This window comes from Alnus glutinosa, chromosome 1 (genome assembly GCF_958979055.1).
Source record: "Alnus glutinosa chromosome 1, dhAlnGlut1.1, whole genome shotgun sequence".
Taxonomy (NCBI): domain Eukaryota; kingdom Viridiplantae; phylum Streptophyta; class Magnoliopsida; order Fagales; family Betulaceae; genus Alnus; species Alnus glutinosa.
The window spans coordinates 7,235,719-7,258,442 of NC_084886.1; the positions used below are offsets into that span (position 1 = coordinate 7,235,719).

General features: G+C 36.1%; 3 protein-coding genes across 3 annotated transcripts; 1 reads left to right on the top strand and 2 right to left on the bottom strand.

Annotated features, from left to right (window-relative positions):
• Window positions 1-1,644: 1,644 nt before the first annotated feature.
• Window positions 1,645-7,598, bottom strand: LOC133858650 (uncharacterized). Its single transcript, XM_062294123.1, has 4 exons — window positions 7,249-7,598; window positions 7,049-7,121; window positions 3,005-4,082; window positions 1,645-1,936 (listed from the first exon to the last, which is right to left on the bottom strand). Exons 3-4 carry the CDS (start codon window positions 4,078-4,080, stop codon window positions 1,765-1,767), a joined length of 1,248 nt encoding a protein of 415 aa, XP_062150107.1. The 5' UTR covers window positions 4,081-4,082; window positions 7,049-7,121; window positions 7,249-7,598; the 3' UTR covers window positions 1,645-1,764.
• A 5,720-nt stretch (window positions 7,599-13,318) lies between these two features.
• Window positions 13,319-17,356, top strand: LOC133869579 (LRR receptor-like serine/threonine-protein kinase RPK2). Its single transcript, XM_062306618.1, has one exon. The coding sequence runs from the start codon at window positions 13,576-13,578 to the stop codon at window positions 16,954-16,956; it is 3,381 nt and encodes a 1,126-aa protein (XP_062162602.1). The 5' UTR covers window positions 13,319-13,575; the 3' UTR covers window positions 16,957-17,356.
• Window positions 17,357-17,988: 632 nt separating this feature from the next.
• Window positions 17,989-20,790, bottom strand: LOC133864160 (glycerophosphodiester phosphodiesterase GDPD6-like). Its single transcript, XM_062300451.1, has 8 exons — window positions 20,766-20,790; window positions 20,420-20,598; window positions 20,145-20,328; window positions 19,881-19,955; window positions 19,665-19,774; window positions 19,369-19,587; window positions 18,658-18,813; window positions 17,989-18,348 (listed from the first exon to the last, which is right to left on the bottom strand). Exons 1-8 carry the CDS (start codon window positions 20,788-20,790, stop codon window positions 18,106-18,108), a joined length of 1,191 nt encoding a protein of 396 aa, XP_062156435.1. The 3' UTR covers window positions 17,989-18,105.
• Window positions 20,791-22,724: the final 1,934 nt, after the last annotated feature.

Below are 22,724 nucleotides of genomic sequence, written 5' to 3' on the forward strand. Positions count from 1 at the left end.
CTTATTCTCAATAGGCTAGCAAGACGAACCGTAGTAGTGTCTGGATATTTTCTAGTAACGAGTATGCAGTATTAATTTGTTGGAACCTATACTCAAGTGACTAGCTAGCTGTCAAGGAATTTGCCTTAGCTATATTCGGAGAGGTAAGTAGATCCTCTACCCCTTCTAAAATTGTTTCACGTCATATTATTTCATCAATTATCTTTTAGCATAATTGTGAATAATTGTTTTATTTATGTATTGCAAATTTACCTTACGTACTTAAAAGATTTCTAAAGAGTGTTGAAATGAGAAGTCTTTGTGGAAAATATACTTTTGAAATCCGAAATTTGTTGAGGAAAGTATTAGTATGAAATACATTCCAATATAGTAAATTCTTTATTTTCTTAAAGTTCTCGATATGGGGAAATCACTACTTTTAAAAAGTGATGAAAAAGAGAAGCGAATAATTGTAAAACCCTCATATGCGTTGCCCCTAGATATACAAGAAAAGTGAAAGAATGAGAAAAGTTTTATGCAATAAATAATGAGAAAGGTTTTGTGAGATAAGGGTACGTGTGTGGAGGAGATTATTTTAGCCCCATAGATATTGACAGAGATTCACAGAGGATTAAGCTCGGTACCGTTGCTTGAAATGGAAGCGCACCCGCTGAAGAACGTTGAGAAGGCGGTAATCCATCTCTAGGTCATGCTAAGTGCACTTTAATTAATTAGCTGACGGGGCAGGCATGCGGCCACAATTACCTGTCATGGTCACAGCAAAGACCGCGCAACCCTAAGTACACATGGCGTAATATTGTACATGGACCCTATTATGAGAAATCAGTTTTTCGCATATATGAATAATTACATGTTTCAAAGGAAAGAATATGCTTTAACTTGGTTTTATTGAGGATTGTATTGCATTTAATTAGCGATATGAGATAAAGAAGTGTATGAAGGATTTTCAAGAAATTCAATTTTTGAAAAGGGGTTTTAAAGAAGAAGGTTTATCTTGTTTAAGTAGTGATGTGTTAATTGTACCTTGGAATGCTACAAAAATAAATTGTTAAGTAAAGGGTTTTAAAGAAAATGAATTTAACCCAACTATTTTCTAGTTGGGGATTTACTTACTGAGTCTTTCGGCTCATTCAATTTTACTTTTGTTTTCAGGTGATCAGGAGTTCAGTTTAGGAGGCCGGAATGGGGGCAAGGTTAATTATTAAGTCCATTTAAGCTGCATACGTTTTCATTTTTATAATAAGTGCATGGGCACGATTTTAGGATGGTTACTTTTTAATAAAGAATGATCGTTATATTTTTGGTTTACAACAAAACTTTTCCGCAATTTTATGAAGTTTAAAATTTGATGTTTTTATTCTATCATGCATTTAGCATCACATGTAGAAATTGCTCGGTAAAAACTTTGAAATCTTTGCGCCTCTGAAAGAGTAAATTGACAATCCTACCCTTTTTGGGCCCGGGTTGTTACATGACCAATTCAAATATGAAAATATATACCAAGTAGCATATCTATTAAAAAAAGAAAAAGAAAAAAAAAAGACCATATCTTAACCTGAAACTAGAATAAAAACATTATTCAATTGATCTGGGTAAAAAGAACTGAAAACCTTGGGCCTTTGGTCTGCCTAAACAGAAACCTAGTAAAAAATTCAACAAACCTGAATCCACGTTTTATTCTTTCCTCAGTTCTAAGTACCCAAAGGAGATGGCTAGTTACTGATTATGAACAAGGACGCTTTATAGTTTGTAACACTCACTTTGCTAACAACAACAATGACAAGAACAACCGTGACAACCCCATGGGCACCAAGAAAGGAAAGGAAACCAATATTTGGGAGTTGAATTTGTTGAAGCCATTTTGGGGGCTGGTGGCTCCTGATGTTGCTTCTCTCCATCTGTCTCGAGAGAATCACTTATTCCCCCTTCATCCAAACTGCAGTGATCCAAAACAGACTAGATCAATGTGTTTGTATGGCTTAAAGACACTATAGAGTGTACAATAATGTACATATCATTACAAATCAAGAAAACTGGGGAAAAAAAAATCAAAGGAATATAAGAAAACTAATAGATTATTATTTATCCAACAAACCTAAGCTGATAGAAAATAGTGAAGCTAAGCTAATAAGAAATGATGAAATAAATCACTTGATCTATAGTCTAACTCTCGCTTGAGAATGAATCAACAGGTGAAATATTTAACTTTTTAAATGGAAGGTAGGGTGGAATCAAGATTCAAACTCAAAACCACCGGTTTTGATATGATGCTTTATTACTACTTATTCCAAAACCTAAATTGATTGGAAATGTCGACTTTAATCACTTAATCATTATTTTGACTAATATAAACTACAACAAATGAGTTAAAAGACTAGGGGGGAAATATGTAGAAGAAGGATAAATGTGTTTTCAATTGATGCCTGTCATGCAGTTAATATAGGTAAAGAGAGGCATACATGGTAGAAGAATAACAACACAATCTTTTTTTGCTACAGTTCCAACAGTAGCAGAACGCCCAGCTACAATTCGAACAGTAGCAGCTTGGCCATGTACAGTAGCGGAACGTCCAGCTACAATTAGAACAGTAGCTGCTATGCCATGTACAGTAGCGGAACACCCAGCTACAATTAGAACAGTAGCACGATGTCCATGCACACTTCTTCTTTAATTTCTGCATCACACAAAGGGTACATTCCTCATTGACGGAGTACTAGGTTTGGTAACCTTTCTTTTTAAGTATGATGCAAGTATCATACATACATATGCGGAGAAAAGTAGTAATATATAGTTACATGCAAACAGACATACACCTCAGTCTAGAGGCATATCTATTGCAACTCCTCTCACTACAAGTCTACATACATACATATATTTGTGAAGCGAGTATGAATGTATATGAGCATGTTTACAATAGATGTGATAGAGTGAAAAAACACAAGCACTTCCAACGTAAGAAGAGAAATGTGCATCCAAAGACGTTAAAGAATGAACATAGGCTTACTTGGGGAAAGCAAATGAGCGTGCACTGATACCACTTCCATCTGAATGGTGGGAGAGGCTAGAGGAATTCAAAGATGTTGGAGTTGGCAAATTTTCTTCACTTTGAGCTTGCGCACTTACTCTTTCTGCATCCTTAACAGTCTCATCAGCCACTACAGTAGCTCCAGACTGTTCCTTACCTATTTTGATATTCTCTGTGTCAGTTGCAGCCACTGGAACTGGAGGGTGTGGGCTGAGCATGATCGACTCTTTGGAGAAACTATTGTTCCCTATGTGAATGCTAAATAATGATTCATTGGAAGCAACACTCCATTCCATTGGTGTTGTGGATTTACTTATTGCAAACACGGAAGAGGGAATCCTATCAGGATCATATCCTCCTGACTGATCCATCACTTGTATCTGAGGAGATTGTGTCAATGGCATACCATGCGCCACTAATTCATGGGTTATATCAGAAACTTGAGAAGTTGATGTGGGACCTGGAGAGACATTGTCCTTTTCTTCTGATATGGAAGATCTGTTACTGGAAATATCACTTTCATCTTTTAATGCTCGCTGACTATCTTCGTCAGGATCAGGGAAGGAAGCAATTTGTGCTCCAGACTTGTGGATTTCATTTTTATCTATTTGGACGAGATCTTCCAATGACAAGTCTGATGAAGATGAAGAAGAAGAAGGCCCTAACCTTTTGGCTAGGGTATGTGGATCGCCTTGATCATTAACAGCATCCTCTTGATGAATAGATGAATGCCTGAAGCTATCACTCCCATCGATAACATCTGCATGCGTTTCTGAATGCTTACTGCTTGAAATCCTGTCTATAACATTTGAATGTGCTTCTGAATGCTTACTTCTTCCACTTCCATCACTAACCTCTACATGTGTTTCAACAAACCTACTGCTTTGTCTACCGACGATGAGATATGGATGTATTTCAAAATATTGTTTACTGCTTCTGCTACCATCAAGAACCTCTGGATGTGTTTCTGAATGCTTACTGCTGCCGCTTCCATTAGTGATCTCTGGATGTGTTTCCAAATGCTTACTGCTTCCACTCCAATGTTCCAATTCCATCACTGAAATTATTGACAACATTAAGGTTCCAAAGGTCTAATAATAATATATCTACTTTACTTTGCAATGAAGAATTGCAAGTCAACTGCGTTTATGAAAGAAAAGCCAAAGAAAAAAAAAAAAGCATGACGAGAGTCTCACATGTATGATACACTTACATTTTTTGTTATGAGCAGCAAGAATTAGCCAACTTCAAAATTAAGGAAAGGAGGAAAATCTAAAGGGATGAGTAATCAACCGACAAACAGAAACTAATGCAACATCAAGCGGCTTATTTTACTAATAAGCACGTAAGCAAAACATGAAAATGAGAAACTAATGCTTCATTTAATAGAATTAATGGTCTTCACTCTTTCTAAGAAAGAAAGCAAACCTTTTAGAAAAAAATCACAATTATGAACAATTCAAATGAAAGGGTTAAACTCCTAAAACTAACAACTAAGATATATCAATTACATTCATATATAAAAAGTTAAATTTACCCATCTAAAAGGACTGGAAGCTCCTAATTAACCGTTGGTACCCTAGACTAGGAAGTTTTGCAAGCTAATCATATCACGATCACGAGCCTAAGATAAAACGGAATCAAGCTTGTCCCGGGTAGTCTGGGACTATCACAATATGTCCCGGGTAGTCCGGGACTCCTGGACTTGCTTGGTAGTTCTGGGTAGTCTCGGGCTACCTCGGTTTCTCTAACAGAGAGGTAGACATGGAGCTCGAGCAGAGTCCTATCCAAAATCTTCTAGAAGGTTCCATAGACGTTTTAGATGAAGTGAATTGTAGATATTCCATAATTTGTTAGAGTGAGCTGGACTATAGATATTCTTTCGGTTATTCTTTCCGTTTGTATTTTTATTCCTCTGTAATTAAAGTCTATATATACCCACAGCACTCAGTGCATGATATACAATGAGAATCATTTTTCTCCATCTTTCACGTCCCATTCTTCTTTCTTCCTTGCTTCTTGTTATGGTATCAAAGCCAGGTTTGAGAATTCCTCATAAACTTTTCCTTTCTTCATGTCTTCTTCAAACTTTTCCATCGAAGAATCTTCTCCCTATCATCTCCACAATGGAGATAGTCCAAGGACTGTTCTTGTCTCTCAGTTGCTCGATGGAGATAATTATCACACATGGAGTCGATCCATGGTGATAGCGCTTACTGCTAAGAACAAGCTTAGCTTCTTAAATGGTTCACTGGGTAAACCATCCGACGAATCAAGAGCTGAATACCATGCATGGATACACTGCAATACGATGGTTACCTCATGGATCTTAAACTCTGTCTCTAAAGACATTGCTACGAGCGTTATTTACATTGATAATGCTGCAGATGTCTGGACAGGCTTGAATGAGCGTTTCTCATAGAAGAATGAACCACGAATCTACCAGATTTAGAAATCAATCTCCTCTCTCTCGCAGGACGATCTTTCAGTCGGTGCTTATTTTACAAAAATCAAAGCACTATGAGATGAGCTAAGTAACTACAGACCTATTCCTTACTGTTCTTGTGGGTCAATCAAAACCATTCATGAGTATGTTTTTCAACTTCTAATGGGACCGAATGATTCATTCTCCCATATTTGAGGTCAGATTATGTTGATCAATCCTCTACCTCCAATCAATAAGGTTTTTGCCTTAGTTTTTCGAGAAGAACGCCAACGTGAAGCTTTTGCTTCTGTTGGATATTTCACTCACAATTCTGCTGCTATGATGAGTAAAGTCGCTTCTTCTTCACCGCAAATTCGTTTTGGAAAACCACAGGCCCAGCGCAAAGATAAACCAACATGTAGCCATTGTGGAATTATTGGGCACACGGTGGAGAAATGTTATAGGCTTCATGGCTATCCGCCAGGTTTTAAGTTCACAAAGAACAAAGGAAACTCTCATTCAGCCAACCATGTTCAGGATTCCGAGGGTCACCCGATTCCTCATCTTTCCATCACACAAGAGCAATGTCAACAGCTTTTGGCTCTTCTTAAACCGGCCTCACCTGATCTTTCACCTGCTGCTCATCAAGTAGGTAGTTCTAATCATCAGGATCACCTTTTCTCAAAGGTGACAGGTAATATTCTTTCCTCAGCTAAATTTCTTTTGAATGTGTTTTTTATTCATCTAGAACCTTTATTGTTGCATCCAAAATTAATCATAAACAACATTGGATCATTGATACCGGTGTCACTGACCATATGGTCAGTTCTATCAAATACTTCACAACAATCACTGCAGTTGTTTCTTCACATGTGAAATTATCCAATGGCCAGATTGCTTTGGTTACACATCGAAACTGTGAAAATTTCATATTCCTTGATCTTAACTAATGTCCTCTGTGTTCCTTCTTTTACTTTCAATCTTATCTCTGCTAGCAAGCTTGTTAAGATCATTCATTGTTGTCTCATTTTCATTCACAAGCTTTGTTTTGTGCAGAATCTTACCAGCTGGGAGACGATTGGAGTAGGTGAAGAGAGGAATGGCTTATGTTACTTGGTGCAAACAGATTCTGTTTCATCTGTTTTTTCTGCACTTTCAATCAAAAATGTATCAGCTGATATTTGGCATTGTCGCTTAGGCCATTTATCTTCTTCTAGACTTAATGTGGGGGCAAAATTTAAAAAAAACAAAAATGCGGGGAGGAAATTAATTTTTTAAGGTCCACCTCATAAAAAATATATATTTTTGGGAGATTTTTTAAATTTTTTGGGACTAGCTTATGGCTTTGGGGGCTGAAGACCCCCAAGCCATAGGCTTCTTCCTCCTCCTTATACGCATATTTATCTGCCTAATTTGTCAGTTTCCAATCACCATTTTCACATTTATAAAAGAATTCGTTTACAATCCTATATCAAGCCCATTTTTTTCTCTCACGCCAACCAGGAAATTCACGTGCTTTGTTTCAAGTTTCAACCAGGGAAAAAAAATAATAAAAATCGTAGTGTATTATTAAAAAAGACGATCGTGAAGAAACTCGCCTCAATCGCAAAAAGACCTTTGGTTCCCAACGTCCCGCCCCTGAAACCAGCACGCCGGAGGCAGCAGCTCCCTCTTCACATCAACCAATAGAAGAAGAAAAAAAATATTGAATAACAAAAAAATTTGTTGGGTCAAATAAAACCAAGATTGTTAAACCCTAAATGTAAAAGAAACCAAAGTCAGCGAGTTGAATTTTTACCTGAAATCAAATGCGTTGAATAGCGGAGTAAGAGCACAGACCATCAGGTGAATTTCTGGTTTTTGTTTTGCTAAGTTTGTTGGAGAATATGGGAAAAGACAAAAAGTAGGAAAACAAACGGAAGAACCACATGAATGCCAAATGGCAATTAGGGTTTCTGGAAAATGTGAGTCACGAAAGGCCTTGCGCCAATTTCGGCGTTTTCGGTTCGGTTCCCCCGAAACCAACTGTATCTGTGTTTCGCGCCTTCTTTAACTGCTCTCAGTTGCGACTTGGTGAAGAGGAGGGCCTGAACGGTGCGTTCTGATTTTCTTTTTAGGGGTTGTTGTATTGGGTTACCGTAGCGCCACGACACGGGTTTCAGGGATTGCTTGGTCTTTGCAAGCGCCTTTAATTTCACGCTGCATACAACTCTTTTTAGTAATTTTATCCAATAATTATTTCACTGCGTTAATTAAGTCTTTTTTTTTCTTTTTTTTTTTTAAGTAATACTAAATAGTATAAGTACATTCAACATTACAATCCCGACAAATAATTTTATTAGTTACTCTTGTGTGATTTTTGTATCTATTTAAGAATGATAAGGCCTTTAAAATTACCACTTGAAATAGTGATCAATCACAACTTCAATGGTAATTTTAAAAGCCACATCATTTTTAGAGGGACACAAAAGTTACAAAATATTGACTTCTAGCATTATTCAATGCTGACATGGCACTCTCGAGTAATTTTAGAAGTTACACTTGTGTCCTTCTTGTATCCCTTCAAGAATTATGTAACGTTTAAAATCACCACTTGATTAAAATTCAATAGTAATCAAATTACAAGTTCAATGGTGATTTTAAAAGCCACGTCACTCTTGAAGGGACACAAAAGTGACTTCTAGCATTACTCTACCACTCTCACATACAAATATCTCACAAAGCTAACGTGACAGATTCTAGTAGCCGTTGAATCAACAATTGTTAAAAATAAAAAATAAAAAAATCTAATAACATTAATTATGTTTGTAAAATATTTGTATTGTAATTTGTAAATAACATTACCTTTTCTTTTTTCTTTTTTTATGTATTTTCAAATGCTCGTGCAATTTTGGGATAAAAAAAATACTTGGTGATTGCACAATATAACATTAACTCTTCTTGCATATTGAATCCCAAATATTTTCCTTGTAGTTAATTACTTGACTTTTGCACAAATTTAAATAACTTGGAAAATAACCATTTGATCGAAATAGTATTTACATTATCACCACCAATTTTAAGGTCCGATAATAAAAAATAAAAAATAAAATAAAAATTGTGATAGCCATTCTGGTCTGAATTCCTCTTTTCTTTTCTTTTCTTTTCTTTTTTTTTTTTCCTGATTATTTCAAATCATTTACGTTATATAACATGAAAGTCAATTTATTCCTCTATACATACTACTCTTATTTCTTTTACACACTGCAACTACAAAATTGAAGGTTTGAAAACTTTAATATCTTTTGGTAGTTGGTTCATCTTCAGTCTACACATTGCAAGAAACTAGTAAATCTATGAATGTTCAGTTTGTATCAGTGTATTTCTCTACAAACTTTTTATTTATTGACTTTTAGAGGATGTTTGACTCATTTCTGCACAGGCTGCCCTTCTGTTCATATTCTTCTTGAGTGTTGGAGTTTGAACGAAACACAATGGTGTTTTCATTGGTATTTATTTCTCTACTTTATATTATTTTTTTGTATGTTTGCACCCTCAACATGTTGAAGAAAGTGTTCATAATCAAAGGGTGGCACTGGCAGCATAAGTTCAATAATTAAAAAAATTGAGCATTTCAGCTATATATGATTGTTGTTTATCAACCTTGATCATTTCTTCTGGAGTTGTAATTAACTTAAAAAATTTAGGTTCATGAATCATGTACAAGTTAAAAACTATCAGTTCATTCTTTAAAAAAAGTCTACATTCCATAAAAGAATACACCGTTAGATTTTAATGTCGAAACTTTAAATCCCAAAGAGCGTCATCTCTTAAATATTCAAGACATGAACCTAAAAACACATATTTCTAAATCTCTAGTGGTTCATTTTAAATCCTTCGCATTTGGTGCTAATGAAATTGATGCTTTTTCTCTAGAACGAGATATAGGATTACATCATACGATGTGGGACTATCAATCCTAGTTTTTTTTTTTAAAGCGAATCTATATCAAATTCATCTTTCAAAATATCCATTTTCAGGATCAACAAAGTATCCTCGTCGCTTTTCAAGCTTCTTGGTCCACACAATTTTCATCTTGATTTTAGTATTCTCCTAAGGATGCCGCATATTGCCTGCCATGTTATATTTTTACTATGAAAACAGTTGGATGTCCTTGATGGGATCTATTCATTGTCAAAGTGATTTAGAAGTTGGAAAAATATTAATGATGAAACGAAATGTGAATTTTTTAATCATATTGGGAAGGATATTTGTTCACCCCATACTAATGCTGTGAAATTTGATTAAGATTTATTAAAATAATCATGACATATTCATAAAGTAGTGAACATATAAAGTACCAAGCAAGTTCGAAATAATCAAATGCCATGTGAAAACTTCTATTAATGTTGTTCAGTGACTTGCATTTCAAATATGTGCTTTTAGAGGTCATGATAAGACCGGCCCCTAAAGCAAAAAATCGAGATAATTTTATTGAGAGTCTTAAACTTTTGACAACATATAATGATAAATTTGTAAATTAAGGTTGTTTTGGAAAAAACTCATAAATTTGCGAAGTATACTTCATATATAATTTAAAAAGAGATTTTGCATATCCTTGTAAGTCAAGTACAAAATACAATTCGTGAAGATATTGAGAATTATAAATTTTGCATTATTGTAGATAACGTACGGAATGAATCTAAGATAAAAACAAATGGGTATTGTTTTGAAATTTATTGGCAAATATGATTTTATTATAAAAACGCTTCTTTGATTTTGTCCATGTTAAAGATATATATATACATATTGGCATTGACTCTTAAAAAAATAAAATATTCGTTGTCCTTTATCGTCATTGTGTTGATATATTTAATATTCCCGACGCCACATAAATATTGAATGATGGGGTGATATGGAGAATTTTTGGAGGGCAATATTAGATGTCAAAGGGCATAGAAATAAAAAGATTTCCTTTGAGGGCATTTGGAAAGAAAATTTCTATATAAAACTATTTTTACAACACATTCAGAAGTTGAGACCAATCAACAAGACGGATTGACTTTGATCAGGGTTGACAATTTTTTTTTCTTTTTTTTCTTTTTTTTTTTTTTTACAAACAAGTCGATATATATATATAGGTGTAGGTGGATTTTAGATCACATTGTAAATTTGTTAAAAAAAATGTAGATATATTATTTTCTAAATAAATTGAAGAATGAGAAAAATGGACGAGGTCGTAGCATTTTCTCTCCATTCGGTGTGAAGAAAGTAGCGCCTGAACACCTTCATCACGAAACTGAATGATTAACTATGCGGACCAATATTATATGATTGGAAATTGTTAAATAATTATATTATGTACTGTGATATTCAATAAATAATTAGATAACACTCTACATCCTCTATTTTATAAATGATTGAAGTTAGAAACTCAGTTTGTTGATTTTTTTTTTTTTTTTTTTTTGTTGGTGTTTTGACTTTTGTTTTATTTTAAAACAAATAATTCAAACACAAACATTAATTCTAAAAACACAAAACAATTATAAAATACATTAGCAAACAGTTCATGGTTTTTTTTTTTTTCTAGTAATCATGAGTGTATTTAAATAATGGATTTCGGTAAATAAAAAGGGGTCCGACTTTCATGTGCTGCGTTAAAAACCTATCAAAGTAGTTCTCCCCCCGACTCTTTCCTTATTCTAAATAACACAATGGTTATTGTTTGTCTTTTTTCTATATTTACTTTATGCGGCGATCAACGGGGTGAAGTTTTTTCTGTTATTTTGGGTTCAATTTTCGTTTATTCGTTTTCTAAGGTTTTGTTTACACGAAATCTTAAGAATACTGATCTTAGATATCCGATCTGTCTTTCATTTTATCTCCAGTTCTTTTCTTGGAGCAAATCACTGACCTATGCAGAGGAATTATCATAGATGTGGAAGAATTGTCACTTATGGTAGGGGATTGCATTTGGAAATGTGCTTGTAGTGGAGATGAAAAAGCAAGATAATCATTGTCTAATTAAAGTTATGGTGGACCGGGCAGTTGACATGGACATGATTCAACGAAATATGCTGTAAATCTGCAAGTTGATTAGGATGATGGCATTTAAAGAGTTTAACAAAGCATATCACATATTTGGATGGAAGAAAATTTTCATTGTATATATGATATTATTTTGTTAGAGCAACATGCTCTATTTTTTATGAAATGAATAAAGAATAAGCATTGTTGAAAAAAAAAAAAAAACTATTATTAACTCTCTAAATGTATGATTAACGATAGTGCCTATTGTTGTATTGCATATAGGGGTGAGCATGGGGAGGAGGGGAGGAGCGGGTTTCCCCCTTTTTGGGTCTCGCTTCACACACCTGCGGGTTCACAAATTCACACCCGTGGCCTGTTGAAAATCAATAGTATCCATGCAGTGCGGGGCGAATTGTGCGAGTATCCCTGATTTAGGCCAAAACATGAGAAAAATCAAATTAAAGCCATATTCAATACCTAAAAAGCTAGCAAAGATTCAATATCCATATTCAATACCTAGATTCAAGCCATATTCATAAAGAAATGATAACAACAGAGGCTAGAGAATGAGAGAAACACCAACCTATGGACAAGGATGCATCGCGGAGCCACAACCGAAGGTCTTGAAGTCGATATTCCCAGTCTTGAAACCGCATGTTCATGACGTCCCCACAGGCCACAAGACTAGCAAAGCTAGCGAAGATGGGAACGATCGATCGAGGCTGTGGCGTTGTGCAACACGGGGAAAGAAAATGGAAGATGAAGAACTTAGGGTTTTTTTTGGAGTGTTGCATTTTTAGTATTTAGATTGGAAGAGGGCGTCTTCCAATCTTCCTCAGAAATGGAAAGAAGAAGACGAAGGGCGGAAGGGGGTGAAGGGGTGAAGGAGAAAAGGAAGAAGATGAAGGGCAAGCGGCGAAAGGGTTTCTTGGCTAAGAAAATAGAAATGATGAAGGGGTAGCAGGGTAGGGTTTTCAGAATTTTAAGTTTTTAGAGGGTCAATGGGGCAAGGCGGGATGGGTCCTCGAGGTTTCTAAAAACCCTAACCAGCAACCCATCCCACATCGTGCGGATATATCATTTTTGGACTCATACCCACAAAAAATCAACTAAAATCAAAAAATTTAGGGGTGAGGCGGGGTGAGGCATGTGGGTTGAGGCGGGACTGCTAGTTTTTGATCACTCTTAATTGCATATCCTAATCGAATTTGGCTTACATGTTATAAAATTGACACATCTTCAGTAAAATACTTAGACGGTCAAGATTTAATAACAAAAATTTTAAAATAACGGCGTTGTCAAAGACGAAAAGAAAAAAGACAGTTTTTTTTTTTTTTTTTTTTTTTTCTATTATTAGGTGGGAAGTAATGAAAAAACCTTCCTGAGGAAGCATACTTTCTTCTTTTTCTTTTTTTCTTTTTCCTTTTCTGATGAAAATAAACAATTTTTAGGAATTAAAAAAAAGAAAAAAGAAAAAAAAAAAGAAGATAAAAGGGAGCAGAAACATTCTTCTTCTTCCAATTAAATGTCGAAACATGTTACTACAAAGTGTGAATAAGAAACAGAGAGAATCTAAAAAAACCACTGGTGGAACATATTGATTGACTTTTCATGTGCCCGACAAAAAAACATACTGGAGGGACTAACGGTAAGATATTACGCGTGGCAGAATGCGAGACCACGTGGACAACAATTCTGGGACCCATCGCCCTCTTGTTCCAACAGCAAGCCGCCGCGTATTGACTATCCGATGTATAACTTGACCGGGTATCGGGTCCCACCTCCACCGGCATGCCCCAGCTTGCAGAAAACACAGGCGTGGAAGAAAAATAAAACAATAAAAAAAGAAAGAAAAGAAACGAAAGCAAAGCATTGAAAGCAAAGCAAAGCAGCTCAGAGTCTCAGATATCAGACGAAGAAAAAGAAGAGGTTGTAGACTTGTAGTGGAATTATTGAAGCGAAGAAACTCGCTTTTACAAAGAAATTGCTGTTTTCAGAAAACTAAGAGAACAGTTTTGTTTCTCTGCTTCAAATATTTATCAAACAGACTCTCTTTGTGGGAGAGACAGGCTAAGGTTTCTCAGTGCTCGTGGGGTTTCTTGACTTCACTGAGAAAATGAAATGCCATTTCTTCCGCAAAACCAAGACCCTGGTTTTGTTTTTACTGTTTTTTCTGTTTTGCAATTCTTCTACGGTTTCCGGGAAGGTGTTTCCCGATAAATCGATTCTGCTGGAATTCAAGAGCTCTGTTTCCGACCCTTCTGGGATTCTCTCTGGCTGGAACTCCGACAACCCAGACCACTGTTCCTGGTTCGGGGTCTCCTGCGACTCGAATTCAAGGGTTTCCGAGATCAGTATCACTGGTGGTGGTGGCGGCTACAGAGGTAACTCATCTCAAGCTCTTTCTTGCTCTGAGTTTTCTGAGTTTCCATATAATGGCTTTGGAATTAGAAGAACTTGTTCAAGTGGTAGTGGAAAATTAGTAGGCAATTTGTCAGCTTTGATTGGGAAACTCACTGAGCTTAGAGTTTTATCGCTGCCTTGTAATGGTCTTAGTGGTGAACTTCCTGTGAAAATTTGGGGTTTAGAGAGGTTAGAGGTGCTTGATCTTGAGGGGAGTTCGTTGACTGGGATATTGCCGGTGAGATTTCCGGGTTTGAGAAAATTGCGGGTTTTGAATCTTGGGTTTAATAGATTTGAGGGGGAGATTCCTTTTTCACTTTCAAAATGTGTGGGTTTGGAGGTCTTGAATTTAGCTGGTAATAGAGTGAACGGGTCGATTCCTGGGATTTTTGGTAGTTTTCCGAGGTTGCAGGGGCTTTATCTGTCCCAAAATAAGTTAACTGGGGCTTTTCCGGATGGATTTGGATATAACTGTCCTAGTATTGAACATCTTGATGTGTCACAGAATTTCCTAGATAGTCGGATTCCGCCTAGTTTGGGAAGTTGTGGGCGTTTACGGACTCTTAAGTTGTTTTCAAATATGTTGGATGATGTCATTCCTAGAGAGCTTGGTCGGCTTCAAAGGCTTGAAGTTTTAGATGTTTCTAGAAACAGCCTTAGCGGTCCAATCCCTGCTGAGCTTGGACAGTGCCTCAACTTGTCGGTTCTTGTCCTCTTGAATCTTTTTAATCCTCTTCCAACCAATGGAAATTCAAGTGGAGATTCATCACCTGATTCTCAGGGCGAGTACAATTATTTTGAAGGCTCAATTCCAATGGAAATTACAACCCTTCCAAAGTTAAGAATAGTTTGGGCGCCTAGGGCTAATCTGGAAGGGAAGCTTCCAAGAACCTGGGGTAGTTGTGAGAACCTGGAAATGGTGAACTTAGCTATGAACCTTTTCAGTGGAGAGATCAGTGGAGTGTTTGAGAGATGCAAGAAGCTGCATTATCTTGATTTGAGCTCAAATAAGCTTACTGGAGAGCTTGATAAGAAACTTCCAGTTCCTTGTATGACCCTTTTTGACATTAGTGGGAACCTCATGTCAGGGCCCATTCCCAAATTTAATTACAGTGTGTGCAGCCGTATGCCTTCCTTGAATTCAGATCTTCTTGGAGTTCACAACTCATCATTTGCATATCTATCCTACTTTACTTGTAAAACCAGTCTTGGAGCTCCTTTGCCATTTTCTGGTGCTAGGTTTATGATTCACAATTTTGGTGGGAACAACTTCACCGGTCCACTGCAATGGCTCCCAGCTGCAGCAGAGAGATTAGAGGAGCGGACTGATTATGCATTTCTTGCTGGTGGAAATAAGCTTAATGGATCATTTCCTGGAAGTCTATTTGGAAAATGTGATGGATTAAATGGAATGATTGCTAATATTAGCAACAACAGATTTTCTGGTAATATCCCCTTGAAGATTGGTGCAATGTGTAGATCTCTTAGATTCTTGGATGCCTCTGAGAATCAAATCTCTGGGTCAATACCACAAAGTATTGGGGATTTGAAATTCCTTGTTGTTCTTGACTTGAGTGGGAACAAACTGCAAGGTCAGATTCCAGCAGGTGTTAGTCATATGAAGCATCTTAAGCATCTTTCCCTGGCTGGTAACAACCTGACTGGTGCCATCCCTTCTAGCTTCACAAGTTTAGGCTCCCTTGAAGTGTTAGAACTTTCAGCAAATTCTCTTTCTGGTGAGATTCCAGAAAGTATTGCGGACTTGAGAAATTTAACTGTTCTTCTGATCGACAACAATAAACTCTCAGGGCAGATTCCCTCTGGGTTGGCTAATGTCACCTCTCTGTCAACTTTTAATGCGTCCTTCAATAACCTGTCTGGACCATTTCCGCAGAATCTTAATGTGATGAATTGCAGTGGACTCCAAGGAAACCCTTTCCTTTCCTCTTGTCATTTAGTCTCCTTGACGGTACCATCTCCATCTCCGCCAGATAGCAATGGGGATCCACAAAGTAATGTAGCTTCCCCATCACAAAGAGTTAGTAATAGATTGAGCTCGATTGAGATTGCATCCTTAACTTCTGCTTCAGCCATTGTCTTAGTTCTTCTAGCTCTAATCATCCTTTTCTTTTACACACGAAAATGGGTTCCAAACTCCAGGGTGCAGGTTTCTGAATCGAGGGAAATTACAGTTTTCATTGACATTAGGGTTCCACTGACATTTGAGAATATTGTTTCGGCAACAGGAAATTTCAGTAATGGCAACTGCATTGGGAGTGGAGGTTTTGGGGCCACTTACAGGGCTGAGATTTCTCCAGGAGTCCTAGTGGCTGTAAAGAGGCTTGCTGCTGGAAGGTTCCAAGGTGCACAACAGTTCCATGCTGAGATTAAGACACTTGGGAGGGTGAGACACGCTAATCTTGTAACTTTAATAGGCTACCATGCCAGTGAAACAGAGATGTTCCTCATATATAATTATTTGCCTGGCGGTAATTTGGAAAATTTTATTAAGGAAAGATCCAAAAGAGATGTGGACTGGAAGGTTCTTCACAAGATTGCTCTGGATATAGCCCATGCACTTGCTTATCTGCATGATCAGTGTGTTCCACGCATCCTACACCGTGACGTCAAGCCAAGTAATATATTATTGGATAATGACTTCAATGCTTATTTGTCTGACTTTGGGTTATCAAGGCTTTTGGGAACTTCAGAAACCCATGCAACAACCGGTGTAGCAGGAACATTTGGGTATCTGGCGCCTGAGTATGCTATGACCTGTCGTGTGTCTGAGAAGGCTGATGTTTACAGCTATGGTGTTGTGCTGCTTGAATTGCTATCAGATAAGAAGGCCTTGGATCCTTCATTTTCTACACACGGAAATGGTTTCAATATCGTTTCTTGGGCGTGCATGCTGTTAGGACAGGGTCGGGCTGAGGAGTTCTTCACAGCTGGGCTTTGGAATGAAGGCCCCCAGGATGATCTGGAGCACGTGTTGAACTTGGCTGTCACATGTACTGTTGAGTCCCTCTCCCACAGGCCTACAATGAAGCAAGTTGTCCACATTTTGAGGCGAATTCAGCCTTCATCAGGCTAGGTAGACAATAGGCTTTTGGATTTATTAACCATTGTAGGTGTAAGTGTAGAAACTTGTATTGCCCTTTTTCTCCGCCTGGCAGTATAGGTAGCATGATATACTTGTAATCTGTGCATTTTCACCGTGTGGGGGGCATCTGTCAGATTTGGTCCTGAGGTTTTGTTGAATCCTTGTTATAATCTGCAGAAGAAAAATATTGGTCCTTCGGGCTGTGAATTTTTTCAGAATATGTTTTCCTACATGGCTACATGTATCTCAGTTCATTGTTCATTGAAATGTAAGCCAAACAGGAGTTATAGTGGTTGATTATCCCGTTAGCCATGTATGATCTTTCTTTATCTCAAGTTTCCTTGCTGTAATTGACATCGGAATATAGTACAAGGAATTTTCGAATCTAAAATGCGGCTATGCTGAGGTTATTCCTGAGTAAGCTGTTGATGTTTCTTTAGCTGCTAATCCTCCAAATAATCTGCACCAAGAGCTCACAGCCAAGATCCACACAAACAAAAATTCTTCCAGCGTTAAGTTTTTTGTTTTTTGTTTTTTTGTTTTTTTTTTAATTTTTTAAAATCTTTTCAAGTCCACTCGACTTCCTTTTTCTTTTTTTGGATGGTCAGAAGAACCCAGTATTTACTTGGCTGGCCAGTTTTAGAGTTTTTGTAGCTAGGCATCAAATCTTCAACAAAAAGATTCAATCTGATGGCTTTTGGGGCACTTATATTCAAGCACCATGTCAGAAGTATGAATTATGCTTATTGGATGCTGTTTTGTGAATTTTGAGTCTCATTGTGGAATAATGCCCTAAGGTTATTTGCTGCTTCATTTTGTATCAACTATTGCTTTAAGATACATATGTATAAGAGGAATGGATTTATTTTAGGCTCAGGTAATTAGTGTAAAGATTGTAGAAAAATCCAAAGTCAAATCTTTACAGATTTGGGAGTAGCTTTGGTCACAAAAGATGTTTGTTAGTTCATAGCTGCATACGCAGCACAATAAACGAGTGGGGTAACTTGATGAAACCCAGCTGAGACAAAATGTAGCCATTACAAATTTATCAATAAATAGATGAAATAATGTAACCACAAATGAAGAACATCTCTACTATCTTTTATGTATGATGAGATAATTGATGCAATCACATCTCTGTCATCCCCTTTTAAAGGAGGCAATCAATGATGCAATCTTCTTCACCAACTTCGATGTGCCATCCTTATTTTGGGAAGACAGAGGGGAGGCCCATTCTTGGTAAGTATGGAGGCTTCCTGTGAAGTCTGTGAAGAGTCCATCAACTCCAATCTTGTTTATCCAGTAATCATATTCATTGAATGGATCTTGGTGGAAGTCGAAGTGTAGGAAAGAATTTTCATTCCGGAAGGTGTATGGGTGCACCTGAAATGAAGTGACAACAACATTAGTAACCACCAATTGTGTTCTCACTGGTTTTGGCTCATGCTTACTTTTATCAAGTGTTCTGCACAATAACATACTGTATTTGATCCATGTCCAATCTCTACCTTTTATTTCAAAAATTGTCAGGATTTGCTTGAAATAAGAGTATGTTAACATTAGAAATCGCTATGCTTAATTAGTTTAATATGTATTTTAACATTATGCAGCAAAAATAACACATTGAACTGCCTTTATGAGCCATATATATACAAGCCTCCAATAACAATCTAATACAGACAAGATATGTACCTGTAGGCCATGAGCATGTGCTCTGGCAACAAGATCAGTAGCTGCATCCAAATAATTATTTGTTGGAAAAACAATTGTATCCTTCCAGGGTCCAATTCCCAACACATAGTTGCTTAAAAAATCAAGATAGCTATCCGAAGTAAGTTCATAGTATGTCTGCACAAAGCATTTATTCAATTAGAACACAATTGGGAAAGCAGAAGCTGTTACTAGAAAAAGAGTACTGCATGAAACAGATAATAGAAACTTATCAAAAAAAATGAAACAGATAATATATAGAAAAGATCATGTAACTCAAATTTTCTTTAACAGCAAAGAACAGGACACAAGTATATGGGGGCAACGAATGATCAAATCAATGAGGCCATCCTGGTAGATCATATGAGTGCAAAATTGGCCAAAAAGAAAATTACATACATAACTGAGAATATTTTCTATTGTCCCTAAAACCAAATTGGAAAGTATTTTTCTGTTATCATATTAAGACAATCAATTGCAAAACAGGTCACAGCTTTTGAGCTCCCCTGCCAAATACACCACTCCCTCTCCTTTATATTGAATGTGAGCTTTGCCATTTACAATGCAAGCCATGTACATATCACTGGCAACAAGATTCACATTTTGAAGCTCAAATATATGTTCCAACTTATTTTTTATGTGATACAAAACATTATAGAAGTCAGTAAGATTTCCAGAATGAGGAAAAAGAACCTGATTGGTGTCTTCTGTTAGTATTGTCACATCATCAATTAATAAAATCGTGGGCAAGTCGGTGAGATTCGAAACATATACGAGCGCAGATGGAGCAAAGGACTGGACAAAGGCCGGTTGCTTCAACCATTCTTTTGACCTGTATGAACCTCTGTATCCATATTTCTCCAGTGTCTCCATAAACTTGTCTTCAAACTTCTTCCCATCTGCCCATTTGACCTGTTGCAATTTATTGATAAATACCCATAAAATAAATATGCAATATGACAATCTAATTGATTCGGAAAATTGCTTACTCGCTGGTTGATAAAAACAGGATTCTTAATCTCTGGATAGATTCCAACAATTCTGTTTGCGTTCAGTGCAATTGAAATGTACTCTTCAAAAGTGATAATTGGAAACTTCCCTGGAGAAACAAATCAATTGGCAAACAGCATCCTTTAACTAATCAATGAATTGCTTATAGACATAAATTACTTTTTATCTTAAATAGATTGAGCTTATAAACAGACCATTGTATTGTTGATCACGGAAACTGTACCGTTGCGTCGCACCCAATGTCTTCAGTTCTTCCAGAGTAAAATCAACTGCAGATAATCAAAGTCTTATTCAGGATTTCACAAGAAGATTCACATTTCTCTCCTTTTAGCTAGGAGTCTTCTCAATGCTTCACACACCAAGCAGGCTACTGCCATCCATCAAAATGGGTGTGAAAGATCTCAGAGATTGGATATTGAAATTTGAAACAGAAGAAATGGAAGAATTTTCATTGATACCTACGAACCACCCAGTGGTGTTCACGCCTTGGACAACATAGTTTCTTTTTCTATCAGCAAATTCCTTATGCTTTGCAATATCAGTTGTATCATCTAGTATTACATCATGGTGGCATATCAGCACACCATCCTTGGAGGCAAGGATGTCCGATTCAATGAAATCTGCCCCCTCTTCAATAGCTCTCTGCAATTACCAGATAATTAGTCATTAAGGAATATTGATTCTTCCCAAGGAAAAACTACAAGGCATAAAACAATATAGATAGAAGAGATACCATGTAAGCAGCCGTAGTTTCTTCAGGAAACTCCCCGTTTGAACCTCGATGAGCAAGATTATATGGACGAGATGTTTGTAGGGGCTGTTTGTCGCCATCAGATACCGTACTTGGTAATGGATATAATGGTCTTCCAACACAGCTCCCAATAATCAGAAGAATTAGAAAAGGGAGAAAGCCTGTCAAGCAAATGCAACATCAAAAGTTCAAAACTGATGGACCCATTTCTCGGAAAAGAACAAAACGAAACAATCATTAGAACAGATAAAAGTTGGTCGAGTGACAACCTCAAAATCACATAAAAGTGGCATAGAAATCACTTGCAGAGAGCAGAGAGAAGTCTTACCAAAGGAGGACATTGACATTGACATTGTTGTTTCTCTTCCTCGGTTTGCTTTGCAGTGTACGTAGGTAGTGAACTTCTTCTGAATTTATATAGCTCGTGGAAGTTGACGCGTCTGTTACATCCTACCAGATTCTCCGAATATCTATATTTGAATTTTGAATGCTGATCATCTTCCACGCAGAGTTCGTGTACTCTCAAAGTCCTAGGTCTCGTTTGGTTTGCAAAATAAACATAGAAGTGAAATGATTATTGAAGTCATTTCTTTATTTAGTAGGGGTCTATCTCTTGGAGCAATGATTTTAAAGGGAATAATTATTCCCTTACGAAGAATAATACATATTCCTTAAAAAAATTAGAAGAATAGCTATTCCAATGAAAATATAATACATTTTCCCAAAAAAAAAATAAAAAAATAAAAAACCCATCCCCCTTTACAGTGGCCAACCACAAACTAGTATTCAATTTTATTTATTTTTATATATATATAATTTGTTTTAAAAAAATAATATGGAGTTTTTTTAGTAATTTTGATTGGATTCCAATTAAAGCATATGAGTTGTTATCAAACTAGATATTAAGAATAACCATTCAATTCCACTCTTTTTTATTGCTAGTAATAACTATTCATTTTCTCAATAGAATACTCATTTCGCAAACCAAACGGGCCCTAGTCTCCATCTTTTGACTAGAGAGATTTTTTTTTTTTTTTGAATTATTTCAATTCTTTGTAGTATTAGATAACTTGAAGAATGCTAGTGTCTCGGCATCAATAAAATCACACCATGTATGAGATTATATGAAAGAGAAATACTAAGCAAATTCTTGCTCTCATACTCTCGCATACTTTTAACGTGACAGTGAAAATTATCATTAAATTTTGGATAAATTATTATTAAATTTTTAATCGGATGGTGGTTTTCACGCCAAGTCGGTAAATATACACTCTAAAGTGTGAAAGTTAGAATGTATAGCATTCTTTATATGAAATTCCGTGCAATATCATGGGATTTATCAACTTGGTAATTCCTATACAATAGTGTGTATATTGTCATATATAATAAAGAGCTAAGTAATTTTAAATGTATATGGTTAAATATAACAAAATAAAATAAAAATCATGAAATAGAAGGCAGGCTGTCGATTCTACTCTCCACTCCTACCCTCATCCTCCCACTCTGGTTTTTTCTTTGTTTGTAGGTGTTATCCTACCAGATCAGCAATTTTGACCTCTCTGCTATACATACGTCCATCTACCTCCATATTGTGCCGTTCATTTCCTCATTGGCCGTTGCTGCTGTTTGCTAGTTGTGTTTTTTGCTTTGAATAAGAATTTTCTGCGAAAGATGAAAGTCATAAATTGCGTACTTTATTGTAAGAATTTTGTTTGTATTTATGACTTTGTAACCTCATGGCTATAGTTTTAAAAAAACTTAATACTTTATAATGTAAGAGCTTTATACTCGTGATCTTTGATCAATGAAATACTTATATTTTTATTCAAAAAAACATATCTACATTTAACACGAAGAAAATAATATTTAATTAAAAAAAAAAAAAAAAACACACGAAGAAAACAGAGCTGGATTTGAATTCAATCAATATCCGCATATAACGGGATCAATTGGTCATTTCCAAGGCTTCTGTTTTCCACAAGAGAGGGCAGATAGTTACACAAGAAGCAAAAGAGAGATATTTCAACCGATATTCCCTGTAGGTACCATTATTTGATTCTTTTATACCATCGTTTTTTTTTTTTTTTTTTTTTTTTGAAAGAAATCTCGAAATGTATTATATTTGTCAGTTAAAAGTTTGTTTAATGGCATTTTTTTTTTTAAGATATTGTTTCCGTTTCTAATTATCAACATTAATAAAGCACGAAAAAATATAAAACATTATATTTGTGTGAAAAATAGATATGATAAATAAATGTAAAAAATAATATTACTCGTTAAATTTATT